Here is a 13,454-nt window from a genome sequence, read left to right on the forward strand (position 1 = left end):
CGTTTCAATGCAATTTCTATGCACAATATGTTTAATATGGACTGTAAAAAATCTTCTGGTATTCTGTTTGGCATTCTGTACTGGCCGGCCTAAACTGAATGACATGTATTAATATTTAGTACCATAAAATAAACAATGTATTGCCTAAGTAGTGTACCTTTCGTCACGTCAAATGTGTCTCATCTATTCACATTAATACAAATTTGTGAAACATTTTCACTAATACAGGATAGATATAAAACTAAGGTAAACTGGGCCCTTGATTTCAAAAGAAGAAAAAATATGAATTCACAAACTCTCCAATCAGTTTAATAAATTATTCTATTTTTGATAGAATAGGTTAGATATTATGTATTTTCTTGCTATTTATTTCCCTGAACAAACATGAATAAAGAAACAGAAGGCCAAAAGTGGTTTGCCATACATACCTCACCTGTTCTGTTTACTTCTGATGTGAAGAGTGATTCCTCATGGGGATTACACATCCAGGTGATGACATGTGTTTAGGAATGTGGTGCAGGCCAACATCGGCTAAGTGTACCACCAGGTTCCACTTGAAAAGCTGAATTGCATGGAAGTTCTCTATCAGGTGATAGACAAAAGTACAACTACTAGATCAACTTTATCTACAGAAGATTTGTAATTATTCTGCACTTTGCTAATCTCTAAAATAACACCAGTGTATCAGTTCAGTGTTTATATACATATATATATATATATACATATATATATATATATATATATATATATATATATATATAAAGAGAGAGGGAGAGATGAGTCAATACTGCTTTGAGGAAGACAAACATAAAATTATAGGAACTCTACAATATAACACATCTGTGCACATTGAACTGGCTATATCATACTTACTCGCCCTTAGGGAGCATGATCATGCTAAACTATTGACTTATTGTCTTACAACATGATGAGCCTAAAGGACCTGGGGCTGTGAGTACAATATGCGTACTTCACAGCTACAGTTTTTTCATCATTCTATTTCAGTAATAGCTGTGTCTGTCCTGTTTGTTCCTAATCACAACATATCTATCCAATCCATTCACTTTTCCTTCAACTAGCCTGTCGTATTAATCTGCTGAACTTTGATATTCTTCAATGTTGTGCTTTAATTCAAAATAACACAAATGTATGTTCTAAGAAGCACTGATGGCTCTATTCTCAAAGTGAGGAAATAAGTTTGGGTGAGGTGCTTCAAATAACCGGTGAAGTTGTTAAACCACAGAGAAGGAGATGAATGTGTCAATGCAAATATGAAACAAGAAGCCATGTCGAAAACATCTGAGAAGTGATGGCCCTTTTTGTGTTTGTTTCTCCTCCTCAGACCCACTGACTTGCCCCAACCTCAATGTTTGTTTGTTGGAAGGGTCAACAACATTTTTCAGTCATTTAATTTGTACTTAAGAATATTATTCAGGTTGCCTTTGAACTTTAAAGAAAAAATATTAATAAAGATTTTAATAATTTTCTTAATAACATGCTTTCCTCAACTCAAACTGCTACAATCAAAAGGTCATAGAAACAAAAACAGGGAAAACAAAAAATGTTAAAACAAATATATTAAAATTGAACAAACTACTTGCAAATGGAGGCAAGTCCATGGCCAAAGAGTAAAAAATGACAAAAGTAAATCAGGTAGACCAATGAGAATGTCACAGAACAAATGTTTGTTCTGTTAACGTGTACTCAATAACTTTGAGACATTACATGTTTCTTTTTCCTTTTTGGAAGAAAAAACAACTGAAATACAGTTTTTACTTTGAGTATGATTATATACATGAATGCAGTTAATTCTGGATCTATACAATGACGCACACAACTGGCGGGTTGTTAAAAAGGAATGTTTGTACATTTTAACATTACCTTTCTCGGATAGTATTTACAGATACATTACAAAATCATTATTTCAAGCTGAGTGAAAAAACTGTAGTCAGGTAGCAAGTTAAAACCTTGATAAGCTCCATGGCAAGGAAGTAGTTCTGTATCATGATAGAAAACAGATGCTAAAGCAATACTATCAGACTGACTTTTAATCGCTTTCTTTTTTAAAGCACCTATATATAATACAGCAGTATATAAAAATACAAAAAGACACAGACACAGGCCACCAATCAAACAGTAGAATGAGTGGGAGAATAAGTCACACCAGGGGAGATATATCCTAGGATCGCATGAAGTCTGGAGACTACACTACACTCTTGCAGATTAGACTTCACAGGCCAACTATTGTTTTTGGACCGTAAGCATATAAAAGTGCGGTGCAGGCTTTAGAAAGGTCCTCCTCACAGTCAGGGGGCGGCAGAGAGCAGACACCTGGAGCTCACGGAGAGGAAGTATCCTCGGGGGTGCCGCTGACCCCAGGTCTGTTGTAAGGCCTCGCGGTCCAGTTTGTTGAGTCTCTGAGAACACAGACGCAGATCCTGGACCAATAAGGACAGGGCGTCCAGATCAGCAGCATCCCAGGGCCCAGCCACCTGGCAGCCTGGGAAACAGGAACAGAGGACGGAGCATGGATCAGATGAATCAATTCATTCATTCATTATAAAGATGAGTGAGATGACTAAAGTGAGGGAAGAAACCTGCTGCTGAGTTGTACCTTGGAGGTTGAGGAGGGTTAAAGGTGGGCGGCCATCTTGAAGGCCAGACAGGATGTTGTGGAGCCCCGCTGAGGTCACTGCCGGGTTCCCTGATAGGTCCAGAGACACCAGGGAGGGGCAGACAGGAAGACACCTGTACCCAAACATGAAGAAATTTATGTTTATGTAGTATTTATGATGGATTGAATGTGTTTTAATACCTGTCTACAAACACATTTCTCCTAGTGGGATCAATAAAATTGACTTGACTTGAGAGATGTGGACAGACAGATCATTTAAACCAGTAAGGTTCTTTCTTTTCTTTTCTTTTTTACATTGGGAATTAACCTGTGAACAATTGATTTTACACATTCTTTCTATGTACAAAGAGACAAGAAGAGTGTAGCCGAGTCAAACCTTCAACACAGCCATTTCTGAGCAGCTCAGTAAGACACAGTACTGATGACCACATCAGTACTCACATCAGAACCCCCGACTTTGCATTATATGCTTTAGCATACAATGCCACTATCTTTCTGGATTAGCCACAAAGAACTGATGTGTGTAGATATATTATGAGGTATATGCAAGGTAGGAACATTTTAAGGAAACCTTCTAAAAGTAACAGCCTCTTCACACCAATCTGTGAGACAGTTTGAACAACACCCAGGCCAAGGACCTGACCAAGGAACTGTTTTACCTCCTACAACACTTCCCCTATATTGTGATTATAAATACAGAGAACAAATAATCACTAGCTGAGTCCTTTGATACAGCAAATCCAGACTACGGAAAGGCCTCCAAAAAAGATCTTGCCAACGTCCTGGGATTCAACATTATAGTGATTGCAACACTTTCTGGACAATTCTGCAGAAGTAGCCAAACGCAATTCAAATTGCAACCCTGAGATAAACAAACTCAGTCTCACTGAGGATTAAAATGAATTCTTTCACAAAAGAACCTTTCGATCGGAGTACATGGATTCATTTACTACAGCCAAGATTTAAATAGACTCCGCTTTCGACCCACAACTTCAACACACTGGCGAACGTAAATGCGACACGCTCTAATACACACACGGACACACACCTGGCAAGAGTGGCAACACTGCTGTCTGTCAGTCCGTTTCCTGCGAGGCTCAGGTGGATCAGTGAACAGTCTTCCTGTAGAACATAAGTTGGACCAATCAGACCAAGAATCTGTTCTGAAGACCTCAAAAGTCAAGATCCGATGTCGATCAAGCGTCAACACATTTCTTGAAAAAAACAAATGTGTGTGCATACGGTTATGTGTGTAAATGTACCTGAGACATGATTGTAGTGAGGTGTTCCAGAGCAGGGGGGTCCACAGCTCCACTGCATACAGCAGACAGGTGGAGGTGTGTGAGGCAGTGCAGAGGCAGCGTCTTCAGCACTAGCTCAAACCCCGTGGAGCCCAATGAATTGTGGGATAGACACACTGACTTTAGGTGTCCCGTGCCTGTGTGAGATGGGAACTGTATGTATTTATCTACACACAAAACATACTATAGTACACAGTCAGTGTTACTGCTTGGATGCAAGGTCTTTAGCCAATAAGAGGGGGTATTGCTGCTCACCTGCAAGAGCCTGAGCCAGTAAGAGGCGGTGTTGCTGGAGGAAGCGTGCAGTGAGGTTGCAGGCTTGCAGGGCCAGCCGAGCCAGCAGGGGACAGGCTGACAGCAGACAGGCCAGGGCTTGGGACACACCATCCCCCAGGGGGTTCACACTCAGGTCCAGCTCCTCCAGACACTACAGGGGAGGTGGGGAGGGAGGGGAACAAATGAGGGCAGAGAGAGGAAAGAGATGGAGTAAAAAGGGGGGGGGGGGAGAAATAGATACCACCCCCAGCAGAGTTAGAACTTAGTAGCAACAGCCCCACCACAAACACATTCCTCCCACGCAGCGGGTCAGTGGACCAGAGTGTCTAACTAGCAGGAAGCTCTGATTCAGCAATGTTTATAAATGACTAGATCACAACTTTCCAAAGAACTGAGGTCTCTACATAGTTCCTGTATTCTGTGAAGTGTATTGAGTTGTCACCTAGTAACCTGCTCTCTTCAGGATGGTGACGTGCTAGCATTGCATTCACAACACCAAGAGATGAAATTCTTTGAGTTTAGCTGGTGATCCCATGTGACACTGTTTACTTTATTGTCTTTAATTTCTTACCCTTTACTAGTGGCGGGCCGCCACAAATAAATAAATGTATGGGAAACACTGCATTTTTGGTACATGAACAAGCACAGTTAGCCAAACATGAACTTTACCGGAAACGCGGGTTGAGTCTGCCCTTCCAAGGCGCTAGCGGCCTTCTTAAGCCCCTCCCCCGTGATCTGATTGGAGGACACGTCTAGGAGTCGGAGACGGGGCATGGTTATCACAGCAGCGACTAGCTCGGGGAGGAGGTTGTCGTAGAGACGGTTGCCGGACAGGCGTAGCTCGGTGAGGCTGGTCTGGAGCTTGAGGGAGCGGAGGAGGGGAGCGAGGGAGGGCGGGGCCAAACTCAGACCGCACACAGACACAGACGCGCTGCCGTCCTGCAGCTCACACAGACGAGACACGCGCTTGTTCTCCTCTGTAGGGTCAGACACCAACACACACATTCATGATACACATAACAGGACATCACGGCTTGGAATGGTTTAGAGTGAGGCATTTATGTGTGTCCCGTACCGACTGTCAGGCTGTGACAGGCCTTCCTGTAGCGCTCAGGAAGAGGTGGGAGGTCCCAAGAACTGACCTCCGCCAGGACCTGTTACCACATCATCATCATTGTTATCCCCATCATCCAAAACAACAATATGGGCTAGCAACATCATGCACATGAATGATTTAACTTAATCCTCATCTCTCCTGTGCAACAATATGTGCAACAATAGCATCTTATTGTTCTCCCCATAGATACTCTAGTCTATGCTGACGCCCCTCGCACCTCTTCGTTGGTGTGTAGCACTGCCAGCAGCAGGTCGTGAGGTGAGAGTAGAGCCCCCTCTTTCTGCAGGGAGAGGCGAGGCAGGAGGCCACAGGTGTGGTAGTACCTCTGGGCTGCCTGCTCACACAGCCAGGAGACGGTGCACGAGTCGGCCTCGCTGAAACACAGAAGGAAACACATGTTTCACAGGAGGAAACACATGTTACACACAGACAAATATGCTCACACATTCTGTCACACGCCCTTTCTCACACACTCTCTCACACCCTCTCGCACACCCTTTCAACACCCTCTCGCACACCCTTTCAACACCCTCTTACACACTCTCTCACACCCTCTCGCACACCCTTTCAACACCCTCTCACACACACACAACCAACCTGTGTGGAACCGGGATGAGAAACACATTGTCTTGAACTCTGACCCTCATTCTGATTGGAGCAAGAATTGATGTAGGCACTGGAATGGCCAATGAATGGGTTGGAACCTAAAGACATGGACGATTATGAAAAGATTTTACATTAGCTATCAAGTTGACATTCCCATTAGGTTTCCTAACCTCTTCACTAGTATCCATCTCATGCCTAAAGTTAGATCACCTTTTTCTGGACCATCACTTTCGATTGACCTCATGGTTAACATCTATCTCTATTTACAGTTAATGAGAGATGAAAAGGACAGAGTCTTGACAAATGGCACCCCATTATTAGCCTTTCTGACATACCCAGTAACAACCAGTGTCTGTCTGTCTGTCCTTCTTCATCTCTCAATCAAATAATCCATAAATGGTTCTCCACAGCAGGAGGGATAGAAGTGAGAGGACTGAATAACTAGAACTCCATCAATCCAACAGGAAGGATATGATGAGGAACTATCACCATGGGATTGCACCACAGTTTACTTACATGTCAAGGAACTAGCAGGCAACACCAGTATAAAGGACTCTGGACAAGGCCTGTGCTTGGCCTCTCTGTCTAACCTGAGTAGTGTGGATGTGGGATGGTGGCGGCGTGTCAGGAGGAAGGTCGTCGTCATCGGTGACGTTGGGACTGTGCGCCCTGCTGACCTCTCTCCTCCCCAGCATGACCATGCCAGATAGCTGAGTCATCTTCACCTGCCGTGGTTTGGAGCCCATCCTCAGAGATAGCCCTCTGGAGCTGGAGGACGATGGAACTGCAGGACAAGGGGGGGGGGGCGGCAAAAGGAAGAAGTTGAGGTGAATGCTTCTGATGTTTTGTTTCTTCTAAGTCTGGCTCGCATGTTGTTCGCTTCACACCTCGATGAGCAGCCTCATTTGTGGTTGAAGGTGTGTTTTCGCTTCTCAGCATGGACGACATCATACTCGACTCCCCTCGAGACCCTGCCCACCTCCCTTCCAGCTCTGCCTCCACCCTCCTCTTCTTCTTGGGCTGAACGTCACCCAAGTCATCTTCCAGCCAATCGTCTGCCAGGTACTCCTCCTCAGGAACCAACGCCGACTTGTTGTTGGCTGAGACCGCTGGTGTGCTACTGAACTGGGGCTGTGATAGGCCCTGGGAGAGGCGGTTCTTGGCACTGCCCAGGCCGCGGATGGCGCTGTGGTACTCCTCCCTGGTAAAAACGGAGGGTCCTGTCGCTGTCACAGCTTTTCTGCTGTTGGGGATCAAACTGTCTGCCTCCTGGTCAGAGGGGACTTCTTGTTGACGAGGGGCTGCTGGGATTTGTAGTCTTTGACGGACAGGCCTGAGGGGGCTGATGGCGCAGTCGAGGTCACTGTGATCAGAGGAGCTGCTGTCATCCTATGGGAGGGAGAGAGACAGGGAACAGTGCAAGAGTGATCGACAGTGCATGGGTGTTCCATGCCTGATGACTAGAGCTTTCTCTGTTTGTCTGCCATTGTGATGCGCACTCTCAAATCACAGGCCCCAGCAGTGACTAGTGACACAATAGACATACAATAAAGAAATAACCAACATTCTTATGGTTGATTTAAATACTTCAAAATAGCACTAAGTATTCCTCCATCTTCCATAAAACCTTATGTCCTTCAAGGCTGCTTACCCCATAGAGCACCGACGCCTCTGTTCCCCTGCGGCCACGGGCTGCTGAGCCGTTAGAGTGCCTCCTTGAGGGCCTGCGTGGTACTGCGGCCCCCTGCTCTGGAGGACTCCTGGTCCTGGGCAGGCCCTGGCCGGACAACTGGCGCCCTCTGGAGTTGACCAGCGGCTCTGAGTTCTCTGCGTCAAACAGCTGGCTGTCCTGCAGGGCGTCGAAGGGCTGGACTGGGACTGGAGCCACTGGTACTGGAAGGAGGCAGGGCAAGGCACGATGAGAATTGGACCTAAAACCCTAATGGTTCTCAAAGGGTTTGGCAATTGTACATTTCAGTCAACAGTTCAGTCAACAGACAACTGCATTCAATTACCTATACATTCTAGAGTAGGTTAAAGCTATAACACTGAAGCAGATGTGTGATGACTGATCAGCAAATGCTCCGTGTCCCCTGGAGCTTTGACAGGACAATATGCAGAAGCTACTGGGCTGACTGGATCCAGTGTCCATGAAGCTACTGGGCTGACTGGATCCAGTGTCCATGCAGTGAGGCCTCACCTCCCCCAGCCAGAGCTCTCCTCAACAGCTTCTCTGTGATCGTGCATTCCTGCCTGGCCTCCTGGTCCAGGTGTCGGCTGTACATCCTTTGCCACAGGCGCAGGCTGTCCAGGGGGGTCTCACTCTGGGGAAGGGGGGGCACACACACACACAAGGTGAGGCCGAGACACACACATACTCAGATGCACACAGAAAACGTACACACACACATTCAATCCCAGGACAATTCTTCATTGTAGACAAGTAACCACACACACACATACACTCACCTTTGAGTTGCATATGGTGACGGAGGCCCCTCTCTCAATCAGCAGTCTGGCTACCTGGAAGTGGCCACAGGTGAGGGCATCGTGGAGAGGGGTCACTCCCTCACACAGAGGACCCCCAGGGTGGTTAATGTTGGCCCCGCGCTCCAGCAGCACTGCAACTATTTCTGAAAGGAAGGAGAAGGGGTGTGATATAGAGAAAAATAGGTTGTATGTTTGTGTGATTGGGTGTGTATTACTATAGCTGTGAGTATGCATTACCATGGTGTCCATGGTTGCTAGCTTCATGGAGGGGCGTCCAGCCACAGTAGTCCATGGGGTTGATGGGATGACCCTGACATAAAGAGATACACAGAGAGATTCGCAAGGTTGAAATCCAGAGGACAGAAAGAGAGATAAGGATGTATGCAGTACTGTGCAAAAGTCATAGGCACAAAAAAAAAAAGAGTAAAACTAAAATGCTTTAATGATTTATTTTTTCTCTCTCAGATTTATACAGCCGGACAAATACAAAAGACAAAATAAATACTTTAGACAAGTAAAAAATCTTGTGCCTAAATCATTTGCACAGCACGGTTTATACGCATATATATCCAGTGTGTATAGAGAGAGTGGGTGGTGTAGGTAGGTCTCCTCACCTGCTCCACCAGGTACTGGACCTGCTTCAGGTTGCCGTCGATACAGGCTCTGTGGAGCGAGGTCTCACCTTTCTCATTCCTCTTGTTCCACTGGGAGACAACAGATCAAGCCAGAGTCAGTCCCAGCTCTCACAGGGGAGAACAGCGGTACGGATTTACCAGATATTAGAAGTCGAGAGAGAAGCTTCATGCCTGTGAACATTGGACCGATAAGACCTGTACTGGTGGCACTCACCCTGCCTGGCCTTCTCCTCCCAGTCACCATTTTATCATACTCCTCCAAGTCATCATCTAGGAGCAGACACGAGAGAGTGGATCTGTGACTTCTTCGAGCGGAAATACTAGCAATAATTTAGGGTTGAATATTAGCCTCCAGATGTTCCTTCCGTCTATGAGGTATGGGTCCCAGCAGTAGACAAACTTAGCCAGGACACAGTACCTCCTCCTCACCTGAGTCTGAGAGAGGGATGTCACTGTCTTCTAGAGGTTCGCTGTTCTCCATCACCTCTTCCTCCTCGTCTTCCTCTCCCTCGTCCGCGCTCCAGCCCTTGGCAGCACACAGCTCCTGTAGTCGGGCCTCCGTGTCATCACCCTGCGACGATCCCCCACGCCTCTGGGCAGCTAGCCACGCCCTCAACACTCGCTTCTGGGAGCGGAAAACACACAGAAGACTGTTACAGATGTCCATCTATGACTCGTCTGCACGATCCCGGTACAGAACATGGTACAGTGCGAAAGGCAGACATCGTTTCAACTATTAGCTGTGCGTAACGGACATACATCCCTTCAGCAGAGTGTCTATTTGAAACAGTTAGTCACAGGGAGCGACAATAATCAAATAATGTATCTCACCTGTAGTCTAGCCTGGCCAGCACTCTGGGCGCAGGTCAGGGCGCTGCTGTAACTGGAGTCGACATGATCCATGTCCAGGCCGCTCTCTTCGTGGGAGGCTGCAATGTTCATCCACGTCTTACACTCCTACGACACACACCAAATGTTCAAGACACACACCAAATGTTCAATAAGGTTTCAAACGTTTCCTGGTTCGGACTCCTCGATGCATGCATGTGTTAGTGACTGTGTGTATGTTTTGTGTGTGCATGTCCCAGGCCAGGCCCAGGGTTGGTGTACCTCGGTGGGGTTCCCCTGGCGCAGGGTCAGCTCCTGACGGTAGTGCTCCACAGCCATGTGGGGCTGCCTCAGGTCAGAGTAGGTAGCAGCCAGAGACACGTGGATAACAGCCAGCTCTCTTCCAGGCTTTCCCAGCGCTTCAGCACTGGACAGCTGCTCACAGACACACACACACAGACACGCACGCACATACAGGCAGGGTTTCACTGGAAAAGCCCCTCATTAACTATTAATTAAAAATAATAAACCAAGTAGATTAGAAGTTAACAACTGTGTATGAAAATGTCTGTGAGAGAGAATGTGTGTGATTCCGTTACCTGTGCCCGGTAGGCTTCCAGGGCTTTGCGGTAGCAGCCGACCTTACAGTAAAGGTCGCCCAGCTGCTCTGCCAGCTCCACAGACTGCTGGGGATGTTGCTCCTCGCCCAGTTCCTCCCCTGCCTCCTCCAGCTGACAGCCTCGGATCGCTGTGTCAAACCACAGAGAGAGAAACAAACACACAAGATCAATCTTTTTACTGTGTACCAAATCACTAGTGTTCAGGTTGAACTCACTATCTGTCTACACCCAGCCTTACGCCACAACCCCTGAAAATGTTTTATTTGGGGGGGTTTTCTCCAGATTTTGGACTTCTCCGTCTCTCGCACCCCCTTCCCCCAAGTGCTCTGTCTCACCGTGTTTGAAGGCCCTCTTGACAGCCTCTCTGTCCACCGGCTGCTGGGAGCCCAGAGTGAAGGCCTTCTTCAGTGAACGCCTGGCTGCCACAAAGTCTCCCAGAGAGAGCTGCACCTGAACACACACACAATTCTGTAAGAAACGTTCTGTAAAAACAGAGAGAAGGAGAGATGAGAACAGCAGTTAGCAAAGTGTGAGTTCGTACTTTTCCAATGCAGTGGAAGCAATCGCTCTCACTGAATTTGTCCTTGATCTTTCGGGCACACTCCTTAGCTTGCTCCAAGCAACGCACGGCATTGGAGTGCTGCCCGTTACGGAAGTAGATGTTGCCCAGGTTGAAGTTGGCGCGGTACAAATCCTCCAGAAGCTGGTTCTTTCTACACACGAGCCACAGAAATCACACAACAGCTGATGAGATAACATGATATCTTGGGTCATATCAACTGGCACCAAGCTGGGATGAAAGGCCTTATGCAGGAAATACAGTTGCTCTAGTTTTGAAAGCAAGGATAGGTTTCTTACTCTGCAATGAATACACTGTGGCGGATGAATTCACTGCAGCGCTTAGGCTCCCCCAGGTGGTCGCACACCAAACCCAGGTTGAGGAAGAGACGCGCCCGCATCTCATTCAGCTCGCGCCCAGCCACCGTACCTGAGCCAAGAGGAGAGTGGACATGGAGGAAGAGAGGGGGTTGAGAGATGATGGAGGAAAGGGGTGAAGGAAGAAAGGAAGTGGATGGAAACAGGTCATATTTTTGAACCTGGTAAGACACACACACACACACACACAATCTCTGCTAACCTTCAAGACGCTCATCCACAATAGCCAGGCTCCTCCGGAAAGCATCCTCTGCTTGTTTCAAACTGTCCCTTGATTGGTCTGACTCAAATCTAAAGAGAAAGGTTCGGCCAATGGTTGCCAAAGCCCTCTGCTCCTCTGCGTGGTCTCTGACAGAGCGGGCTAAGTCCAGGTGACACCTCTGGTGCTGGAAAGACAAAACAGAGATACCCCACAGAATAAGTGTCACTACTGACTGGAGACATGGTTATCTGTCACCAGTCACCAACTCTACCTCATCAACTTAAGTTGGTTCAATGTTAACCTGCATGTGTTGGAGAGCAATTGTTTACCTTCAAAGCAGCCTCAATGTTGCCCATCTCCGCATAGCACTCTCCAATCTTACGATTGGCAACAGCCCGACCAATCACATCATTCACAGCCTCAGAGAGAGCAAGCTCTTGCCGATGCTCCTCAATGGCAGCTTCATAGTCACCTGAGATAAACAGTTTATTTAGACACTGTATACTAGGTGATCACATAACCTAAAGACCCATTTAAATCAACAGCAATACAATAAAACATGTACAGATTACAGAGCAATATGAAAAAAATGGCAGATGATAAGCAAGTCCAACAGGTTAGATGTACTACATTAATCCCTACTCAATGAGTATTGCCATGACGCAGAGTCATGATCGACACATTTATATGACTAAAGAAAAGTTCCTACCATTTCTGGACAGGAGCTCCCCTAGTTGATTGCACAAGTTGGCCTCTTCTCTGAGGTTAGAGCTGTTCTGGGCCTTGGCCTTAGCCTTCTGTAACTCTGCAATGCGGGGGGGATGAGGAAAAGCAGACAGTCACACACAACTTCGTTTCCTTCCTTCCATTATACTGAGTTATGAACTCCTCGAAGCTTGATAGAGCTATTCTGTTTTGAGAGGATAGCAATTTGACTGATACTTACGTTTTATTTCCCTGGAGGAACTCATCTTGTCAGCAACTAGTCTACCTGACAGCGAAATGTATCCACGTTAGCCGTGTGAGCTAGCTAGCATGCCAATAAAGCAGATACAAGAAACAAAATAACTTGATACAATGTTTACCACCGCTAGCACCTTGCTGTCCACTTCCTAATTTGACACTCTTGCGATCCACTGTTGTCACAAAGAACGATTACAAGACCAATTTTCTATTGATCATTGGTTATTATTTCTATTCAAAACATCCTTTTCTAATGCCCCGCCAACTGATGTTTATGCGAATGACGTCAACAGGATGGGTTGCCAGGTTCTTAACAAACATCACCCTTGTGATCAAAGTATTTTGGAGAAAAAGCAGAAACATGCTTTTTTTGTATTCTTACCATTGGTTGATCTCCCTTTTTTAAGGTTCTGTGCTGAATTCCTAGGATATATGTCTCAAGACCATCAAAACGACATGTCTCTTAAGAATACCGTACACAAATGTTAAAGAAGATATTCCCCTGTAGAGGTCAGTAAGTGTGCATAATTTATATATTTTGACTGTAACACGCATATCAATGTGGCCCCCAGAATCAAATGCATTTTTTATTGCGCATGAATGTGCATGAGCATGATCTCCAGCCGTATCGATAGAGAAGAAATGCAGTGAAGTCAAGCAATATTTCTCTAAATTTCAGACATCTGCTATGATTTTGAATAAGTGTGCTCCCATAGGCATTGCAGGACTGTTATATAATCTTCATAATATCCATATGATGCATAATGCACAAACACACTCTATGGCTTAATATTGGGATCAGGTGTTGTCTAGAAATATTGAGATATTGTTTTTAGTATCGACAA

General features: G+C 46.1%; 1 protein-coding gene across 1 annotated transcript; it reads right to left on the reverse strand.

The window, feature by feature from the left end:
• Positions 1-1,468: 1,468 nt before the first annotated feature.
• tonsl (tonsoku-like, DNA repair protein) lies at positions 1,469-12,874 on the reverse strand. The gene is made up of 29 exons (XM_047018346.1): positions 12,732-12,874; positions 12,593-12,637; positions 12,356-12,451; positions 11,976-12,118; positions 11,647-11,830; positions 11,367-11,496; positions 11,050-11,221; positions 10,844-10,958; positions 10,488-10,636; positions 10,171-10,323; positions 9,892-10,017; positions 9,490-9,685; positions 9,275-9,330; positions 9,040-9,129; positions 8,663-8,735; positions 8,405-8,568; positions 8,136-8,259; positions 7,587-7,828; positions 6,823-7,324; positions 6,526-6,719; positions 5,927-6,033; positions 5,547-5,703; positions 5,288-5,366; positions 4,882-5,189; positions 4,192-4,363; positions 3,898-4,073; positions 3,684-3,757; positions 2,615-2,748; positions 1,469-2,500 (listed from the first exon to the last, which is right to left on the reverse strand). The coding sequence occupies exons 2-29, from the start codon at positions 12,615-12,617 to the stop codon at positions 2,307-2,309; spliced, it is 4,335 nt and encodes a 1,444-aa protein (XP_046874302.1). The 5' UTR covers positions 12,618-12,637; positions 12,732-12,874; the 3' UTR covers positions 1,469-2,306.
• Between the last annotated feature and the right edge of the window lie 580 nt (positions 12,875-13,454).

The sequence above is a fragment of the Hypomesus transpacificus genome, chromosome 3 (genome assembly GCF_021917145.1).
Source record: "Hypomesus transpacificus isolate Combined female chromosome 3, fHypTra1, whole genome shotgun sequence".
Classification (NCBI taxonomy): Eukaryota; Metazoa; Chordata; class Actinopteri; order Osmeriformes; family Osmeridae; genus Hypomesus; species Hypomesus transpacificus.

Excerpts from the sequence above, each read along its gene's own strand:
- tonsl (XM_047018346.1), bottom strand. The coding sequence starts at position 12,617 with ATGAGTTCCTCCAGGGAAATAAAAC. Across the intron at positions 11,497-11,646 it reads TGTGGATGAGCGTCTTGAAG|GTACGGTGGCTGGGCGCGAG; the intron begins GTTAGCAGAGAT and ends CTCTTGGCTCAG. Across the intron at positions 7,325-7,586 it reads AGGCGTCGGTGCTCTATGGG|GATGACAGCAGCTCCTCTGA; the intron begins GTAAGCAGCCTT and ends TCCCTCCCATAG.